This window comes from Chelonoidis abingdonii, chromosome 5 (genome assembly GCF_003597395.2).
Source record: "Chelonoidis abingdonii isolate Lonesome George chromosome 5, CheloAbing_2.0, whole genome shotgun sequence".
NCBI lineage: Eukaryota > Metazoa > Chordata > Testudines > Testudinidae > Chelonoidis > Chelonoidis abingdonii.
This window is the reverse complement of record NC_133773.1, coordinates 57541781-57550863: the sequence shown is the minus strand read 5'-3', so window position 1 is coordinate 57550863 and position 9083 is coordinate 57541781. Positions and strand designations below refer to the sequence as shown.

General features: G+C 41.7%; 1 protein-coding gene across 2 annotated transcripts in view; it reads right to left on the bottom strand.

Moving 5' to 3' along the window:
- Positions 1 to 6834: 6834 nt before the first annotated feature.
- The window catches only part of REELD1 (reeler domain containing 1), a 14727-nt gene continuing 12478 nt past the window's right edge, over positions 6835 to 9083 (bottom strand). Inside the window, exon 7 of one of the 2 annotated variants that reach the window (XM_032764901.2) lies at positions 6835 to 7851. In XM_032764901.2, the coding sequence (XP_032620792.1) occupies positions 7234 to 7851 (618 nt within the window). In that variant the 3' untranslated portion in view covers positions 6835 to 7233. The remainder of the gene's footprint in view (positions 7852 to 9083) is intronic. The other variant, XM_032764902.2, reaches the window with a different exon arrangement.

Sequence of the window (9083 nt, the reverse complement as noted above, 5' to 3'; positions counted from 1 at the left end):
CAATTTTATTAAAGCCTCTCATCTTTGCTAAGATTACCACAGAGTATTTCTGATAAACTACACAAATGAGGCCAAATTGTTACCGTAGCTAACAAACTAGCAGTTCACCTCTGGAGACAAGAGGTCAAATATTGCCTGGTTAACATGGCCTTAGTAGTGTTTTCCCTGTACACTTTAAATTATGTGTATCCTCTACATCACAAACCAGCTGCACAAGGGACAGTCTCAGTTCACGAAAGGAAGAAGACTGGACCAGCCCAGTGTGTCGCTGGTAAGAATTGAAGTGCAGTACAGTGCCAAGCATCTTTCAAAGGACGATCCCTGGTGTTAGCCCCGCACTTTCAGCTGTATTAAATTTTATCCCACACCAGCCCCGAGCATCTGATTACTCTGCCTCCACTAGTGAGGGGATATTTCACAAAACAGTTGTGCTCTACTTTATCTCATAGATATAGGACACCCCCAAACCAAACAATCTGTCTAACTTTTTCATTCTTTGTAATATACTTTTTAAAAATGTGATCGATATATGTAGAGCTAGAACCTACATATCATCAACCGTTCTTTAGGGGAAATGTTATCCACATATGCGGTTCAATGAGGTTCATCTAGAATTCCAACATATGTACCCTGTGGCAGGCTTGTTTCAAATGACAGAAGGGCTAAGAAACCACCTTTTGGCACTTATTATAGCAGATCTCCTAGGGAGATGACTGTCAAACAGGCATTTATTATTATTTATTATGTGTATTATGATAGTGCCTAGAAGCTCCAACCGAGAGCATGGCCTCGCTGTGCTAGGGGCTGTAGCTGGAGATAGGCGAATGTACATTATCATCAATTATTTCAGTTTGTCACAGCAAATTGCATTACTACGTGTACAAAAATCTATGTAGGTTATTTCTACCTCTTTCTTAGGATTAAATAACAGATAATTATATAGCATTGCAACTCCCATAATTGTATATTTCAATTTGGAAAGAGGTACACAAAAATGTCATTTGTTAAACACCTTAGTAAAGATTTAGGAGCTGATTCTTAGGTACCTTTAGGTCTCTCCACACTACCGTGGACAGGTAAAGTGAGTGTAAATTATATTTACATCCCCTTTTAGGCTGGGAAGCTTGGAGGAGGATGCTCACTCCAGATGGAGCAAAACCTCAGATCTCGTTGAGAGTTACTTTGGGATCTCTGGCCTACACACCTTTGACCATACCTTACCTTCAATGCACAGCTGCGCTGATCACAAGAGATGAATATGCTGCACTTTTCCCATAGGAGAGCTTTTCATATTTTTGTTCTTGTACATTTATCCCTTCCACACATATTTCTACAGAAAGGGTTGGGCTGTGGCTAAAGGAGAAGATCACAGTTAACTTGTCTGACAAATATCGTTTGCACGCCATTAAGTGTTGAGAACTACTTGTGACATTTCACTTGACTGGGTTAATTATTTTTCCACTTTAGGCCATGTGTTTGCATAATAAAGATCAGCAAGCCACATTTTTTACATATCCCTCTACATCAACAGCTTACTGTCCTTGGTACCTGGACACCACTTCCTAACGTACATGAGCGTACATTGATATTCAGTTATTCTGATCTTTGACTTGCCTTTGAAATAGCAACACATTTCAGAACAACAAATTATGCTTTGACATTAGAAGATGCAATCTGTAATGGATATTACAAGCTGAAGATTAAGAGAGACCAGCTGTGATATTTGGTCTTAGCTTGATAAACTGGAGTCTTTCCTTCCTCCTACACATTATTTGATTGTAGAACACAACCTTGGAACATACTAATAATTACTCAGAGCTGATACATCCTTTATGTACCCACACTGGTAAGAAAGGGAGATGTTCACTAGAGCAACTGTAAATCAGCAAAGCCTACACTGAAATATACAATAAAGTGTACTTTGAGAGAGAGTCCTTCAGACACTGTATAACAGCATGCTTTACAAAGTCAAACATAAGCTAATGAGAAAAGAGCATTCTGGAAATGAGATCTGAAGAGGGGAAGTGATTCAGTGACTGAAAGGGAGGCGGGGGGCGGGGGAGAGAAGTCCAGATAAGCAGGGAGTATTGTGATACCCCAGCTGAATTGAGGGAACAAGCAAAATTAGAAGGTGCTTCTCTGCTGCTGTGTGACAAGACAAGACTTCACAGCATGGCACATCAGGGAGGGGGTTAAGGAATTGAAATGGGGCTGTACATAGATCTTTACTCATTAACAGCCCAAACTAATAACCTTCTGAACATGATGCAAAAGCCATTTATCTGACAGGGCGTTGGGGAAAGGTTGAGGGTCTGTTTTGGGGTTTTTTTTGGCGGGGGGGGTGTTAAAGGGCTGTTTTTGCTGCTTCAGTTTATTGGCTGGTTGGGTTGCTTTAGCTGTATACAAGTAGGTTTTGCTGTTGGGTAATCAGCTGTGATTGTAGATCTAAAGAATTGTTAGGGTCCCTAGAGCTCTTTGCATGGGCATTTTTAAATGTCTCTTTGTAAATAAAGGCACCTTCTCAGCACAACATCCAGACCAAGTAGCTGGATTGGGATTAGCCAGATTGGCAGGGAAATAGGAGGAGAGGAAACCTCACCCCCAGGTTACTCAGCCCATATTTTCTTCTGCCCCTGGACTTGCATGGCATGAACACATTGAGTGCTTTAGTCTGCAGTGTGTGTCCTCTTTTGCATCTGAGTTCCCATAAGAATAACATGGCTGCTTCACCTCAGTTGGCCTGTGTTGTATTGAGTAGCCTGGAGAACTGAGCCAATCCCAGGCTGGCAGAGTCTTCCAGCCAGATCTCAGTGGATATTTCTACACAGAAAAAAAAAAAAAACCCAACAACACAGCAGTGAGTCTCAGATCCTGGGCTCAGGCTCACAGGGTTCATGCTGCAGTGCTAAAAATAGCAATGCCAACATTTGGGCTTGGACTGGAACCCCGGCTCAGCGACCCTCTCCCCTCCTGGAGTTTCAGAGCCCAGGCTCCAGCCCAAGCCTACACTGCTAGTTTGAACAGCACAGTACAAGCCCCATAAGGCTTCCTCAGTTGATCTGGGGTCTGAGACTCACTGCTGCAAGTCTGGGTTTTTTTGCCGTGTAGATATACCCAGTGACACTGGCAAAGTTGGGGGGGGGGGCTCATTTGAACTTAGTTGGTGAATAACGCTGCTTTTGTTGATGACTGCATTCATCAACAAGAGCTTATGCAGCCTTGTTGTACCAGCCACCAGAATTATGATTGTAGCTGGGGTCAAGGGGACTGGCAGTACATTTGACCATAGGGGTAATCCTGGCTCCACTCAAGTCAATGGCAAAAATCCTCCTGATGTCAGTGGGTCCAGGATTTCACCCTGGATTCTTTCCTATAGGGTTGGTCTCTCAGACAGTCTCCCCAGGTGTGTTTTCATTGGAAATGGTGAAGCTACTTGGGCCCTGGACCTCAGATATTTTCTCCAACTCAACAACTTCCCAAAAAACAACATGACTGCACTATGTTCTTGGAGCCAGCGACTTTATCCTGCACTACGTTAGTAAAGCTGAGCCAACAGGGTAGCCAAGAGTTCTGTGAATGCTGGAGAGCCCCGAGGTGGAGCAGAGGTGGCATAGCATGAAGACCCAATGTCAAATAGTAAGGGGCAGAATTATTCAGAGTCTGGAAGTTGAGCTGCAGTTGATTAGACCGTGACACTGGAAAAGAGTGAGCCAATGAAGAAATTCAAAAATAGATCACCATGCCAGGAAGATGATCTGAGCAGCAGTGGTTTGTACGGGCAGAAGAGTGATGGCATGGGGGGTGTCAGGGAACAGACATTTACAGTAAGCAGGCAAGGAGAAGAATGGGTGCATCTGTACAGAGGTTAGCTTGAAAGAATTTTTTATTGCTAAAGCATTTTTTTTTAAATGTAGAGCAGATAAGGTCAGAGGATTGTTGCAAAGGCTTTGGACAACCAATACAGGTTGCACAGGAATCGTGTTTGATGTCCTTTAGTTGTGTAGCCCGGCGCTACAACTTGGAATGGATACTTATTAGAACTGACCTTCTGTTCTTTTTTGCACTTCCACCAATGATCCTCATGCAAACACCATCACTTTGCTGCACAGTGCCAGCCTAAAACAACGTACAGACCACCTTCTGCCAACTTGTGGTGTAAGCATTGGGATCCTGTTGTAGAAATAATGTCAAAGGCATACATTCAAGTTTTTTGCCACCTCCATGTTAATATCAGCAGTCTGTTGAGAGAGGGGAAAATAAATTTTCACTTGTTACTCAAAATGTGATTTGAATTTTAATAAGTTAATGTACTGATATTTGTAAATGACAGAAGAAAAGCACTATATGTAGGTATTAAATATTAGTATGATTATTAATCATTGAATCTCTAACACCCTTTTTCACAGCAATTATAATAAAAGAAACATCATTCAGAAGCACAAAAACAATGGGCTCTTCAGCGGGCCAGCAAAATGCACATATTCACATTAGTCATTCCCAGCATCAACTTAGATGAACTCTTGGTGTGCAAATCTCACCACCAACCACTGCATTGGACAACCGGTGGGGAGGGTAACAATTACTTAGATTGCAAGCTCTGTGGGACAGAGACCATCTTTTTGTCCTGTGTTTGTAAAGTGCCTAACACAGTGGGATCGTGGGCCATAACTAGGGTTCCTAGGCACTACAACAATGCAGATATTACTCCAGTACTAATAAAAAATGGGTTTGCGTGAATGTAACAAAATAGGATTTGACCCGTGTCTCCACCAAATCCCATCATGCTAACCAAATCTTTCCCAACTCTGGTGTCCCTTGCTTTCGCCAATTAACCTGCTAAAAGGTGGGGGTGGGAGAGTTAAGTTTCCTAAGCTATAACTATCTGATAATGTGAAACATGGACAGGCAGAGAAATGGTGAGAGAGGAAATAAGCATTTGTAATTTATTCATCAACTCCTAAGCCATCATAGGAAACTTTTTAAATAAAATGTGAAAGTTGTTTAAATATTTACTAGCTTGTTGACCTATTTTCTCAGTTAATTAGGACTTTTTTGGATGCATTAACAATGACTTGACTGCAGTGTGCTTTAGAAACTACAGTTCACCTATATTGGATTATATAAAGTTGTAATTTTTTTTAAAGGGTGACATAGGACAGAACCTCAGCTGGAAATACTAGAAAAAGTGTTCTGCTTGTGGGTTGAATGAACTTTTCCCCCCTTTCTACCTTGTAAGTCTATAGACTTCCTAATAGATAATGCATAAGCATCCTGCTCATCTAACATAACGAATGTAAGAATATTCACCTAACAATAATTGCTATTTAATAACAGCTTTTTACTGAGTTTTGCAACAAAAATATTTCACAAAAAGCATTTTATGCTTATTCCGCAGTGAAAGGATGCAGATGTTGTCATTGGAATAATTTCCTTGTAATAATAAAGAATGATTCAGCCTATCAAGTTTACCTTTATAAGTCTTTGTGCATTTGGATAGTTCCACATAGCTAGACCTTTCTCCACCCATTCTGTCTCTAGTTTATTGTGTGTGTGAAATTAGTTTCAGAAGAATTTGGCCACATATGGACTGCAACATTTAACACCACTGATCGTAGTACTGAAAAGATCAAACTCCTTCTGCATAAGGAAGTAAGATACATTGGCATTGGCAAAATGCATTGGCAAATGAACTAAATCCATTATACTCATCAAATTTCAAGAATAGGCATAGTATGGAATTTCTGGGCTGACTTAGCCCCCAGGCATCACTGTTAAAGACATGGTGTCAAGTATCAGAGGGTAGCCGTGTTAGTCTGTATCCACAAAAACAACAAGGAATCCGGTGGCACCTTAAAGACTAACTTTTAGTCTTTAAGGTGCCACCGGACTCCTTGTTCTTACTGTTGAAGACCGTGTGCAAAACAAAGTGAAGCTGTACAAAGTGTAAGTCAGAGTAAAATCAGTCTCATGGTCACTATCAAAGATAAGATGGTACAGTTAGTCTTGGGATGATCCACTGAGTTCTAGGTGACACCCTGTATGTGTCATCGTCTTTCAGTAAAGAGGTGTAGCCCATATAGGTCCTGGTAGAGTCTCCTTAGGTTGAGATGGAGCATTGCATGCTGTGACATGACCTCTTCACAGGCTGTTCCTTCATGGAAATGGGCTTCATTTAATGCAAATTAAATATGTCTCTGATAAGCTCCCAAAGTGGCCCTAAGTAAGTGCCCATTCTGTTAGCTGCCTGCAGCTAAGGCTGCACAATCTGAATCAGAGAAAAGTTTTGCTAAAATTCAGAGTACAAAGATGCTGTTAATTTGTAATCTGGCCCTTGCTGGGGTTCCCTGAAAAGACCTGAGGAGGATACATAGTATGTGTCTATGCCAATAGCAGCACTGAACTAAATTTAAAAAAAAAAAAGGGGGGGAGAAAGGAAATGCTGGCTGTTAGCCTTAAACATGTCTCCTCATCAGGTGTAAATGGACAGGAAAGGTTTTCTTTCCATTTACACTTGCAAGGAGGCATGTTTCTCCCCAAAGCTAGTGTTTACCGCTGTGTGTTTCATTCCTTTAGATCTCTTCAATAATGCTAGCCAGCCGCTGCCTTCTTCAGATCAATTTTCTCAACTGACATGTCATCTCTTTGTGTTTTTGAGCAGAAACTTGAATTCAAGCGTCAAATATTTTACCGATTTGAGAAATCACTTTCTCACAGTCAAAATGTATGAAGTTTTAAGTGAGAACTGAGGTTAAGATCACCTTCGTCTGTTTTCTAGAAGAAGAAAATAAGACACCAGAAACTTTTGCTGAGAATAAATAAGAGACAACACCAAAGTGCAGAGGAAGAATTTCTATTTTTGATTATACCTTAAGGCAACAAAGGAAATGTAGTGGCTACAATAGCACAATTAATGAGTAGCTATACAATATTTATTGTGTTAAGTGTAACACTTTAAACAATACGTCTACTTATATTTTCATAGCATCTGTAATTTAGAACATCTAATTTTCATAACATCTGTAACTGAGTTGCATGCATTGGTACTGTGATCAGAACATGCACCTACTTCCATCATTTTTCAGTTGGAGTATATTTATTGAGATGGTTATATATAGGAGCTACACTACAGCAGCTTCCTGTATTCACGTTAGACATTCCGATTAATTATTACCATCTGCCCTACATATGACACTACCTAATCTATAAAGCACTATGTGGGATTTGCAGGTATTTTTAGATGACTGTCTTTTTTCCACTGCCTGATGGGCTGATCCAGTTGTATTCGGCCTGCACCAGCACAAAGCTGTTTTCCCGTATCTTCCTGAATTGCATCATCTCCCCATCCTCTCTCATTGTGATGACATCATTGTCTGGTTCACTAAAGGACACTTCTGTTCGCTTGTGACAATACTGGGCATAGATGCAGCGCAGCCCAGCAGCCAGGGCCATGCCAAGGGCAGCTGTACAGCCAAGGAGAATGCCAAGTTGGGCTGCTATGAATTGTCCTCCTTTCCTGGGGTGTTCTGCTCCTTTCCCAGGAACAGCAGCATCAGGCATGGGTCTGGTCACCCATAAAAGTGTATTCCCAGCAACCTCCTTTTGGTTCTCCTCCTCCTCTCCAGAAACTGCATGTTCTGACTGCAGCAAGAAGTTTGCTGAAGCCTTCTGTGTCACTGACCGCGTCTCTGCCATCTGCCTTGAAGCTGATGATAAACTGCTGGAGACATCTCTATGCTGTGACGTTGTGCCTGGAACTGCAAGCAGGTAAGTGTACCAAAGCTGGGTGGAAAGTGAAGCTGTAGCCTGCAATACAGGTTTTGATGTCATTTGGTTGGAGTTCACAGCAACCTCCTTAAAAGGAAAAATATGACACAATATCTGATGAGAGTCTAAACAGCTTGTGGGTTTAACTGGCTCTTTTGGCTCCTAGTCACTGGTTCAAATCCACCTAGTTTGGGAATAACCAAGAACAATAGCCAATGGTTGTTATTGGCCTTTGTCAAATGAGTTGGTGCATTCAACAGGGACATAACTGAAACCCTTGCTTGAGATCTCATCACAGGATGCCATAGATGGAATAGACACTTGAAGTTGGTCCCATTGCTCAGAGTGGAAGCAAGTTGGCATTGCAGAGTAGGAAGCTTATCCCATCAAGATGCCAGTCTCTGTAAAAAGGACTTCAATTTCTGGGGCTGGTACCTGGCACCTTTCACCAGCCCTGCAGCCACTTAACATATCTTGCTCAAAAATATAAAATCGACACCTGAGCGCACTGAATGATTATGCTTCGCTAATGCCAGGATCATGCTGCCACACCAATAGAAAGCCATTAACTTTTCTGGCCTTTGGATCAGGCCTTTGGGGCAGGGGAGTCACAGAAGAATTTAGTTTACCTCCCCCTTTGCTACTATTTAAATAAAAGGAAAAGGTCCCATAGGATTTTAAAGTTCAATAACTCAGTCCTGGCCAAAAGTTGCCTGCTTTCCCATGCTACACTGTCAGTTGGAAAACTGCCACCTGTAAATAATGCTGAACCATCCCATACAATGTGAGTTAGTATTTTGTTAACCCACTCATTTCTCAGTTTCTTCTTGTTGCACAGCACCTTGTTTTAGCAGTCACAAAATGAAGACCCCAAGCTAGACTTTAGCCTAGACTTCACTACAGATCTTAGTCAAGACTGGCTGCAGAGGCAATCTGAGGATTTTAGAGATGTCCCTGAAAGAAATGAATCTGAGACCTGCACTGAACTCTTGCACATTGCACAGCTGCTGCCTGATCTAGAACCAGTGAAGTCCATGGGTGATCAGCTTCTCTGGGTTTGGATCAGGCCCTTAGTAGCTGGTTTCTATGCAACTTGAGCAGTCCAGCAGGCTCTTTAGCACATCCATCAATTACACCAGAAAAGCTCTTGGCCTCATTAGTGGGTGTTTAAAAAGCTTGCTGGGAAGGGCCTGTCATAAACAGATAGCTAAGGGTTAATGTTTCTTTTACCTGTAAAAGGTTAACAAAGGGAACCAAACACCTGACCAGAGGACCAATCAGGAAACCGGATTTTTAAAAGCTCAGGGAGGGAATGTTTG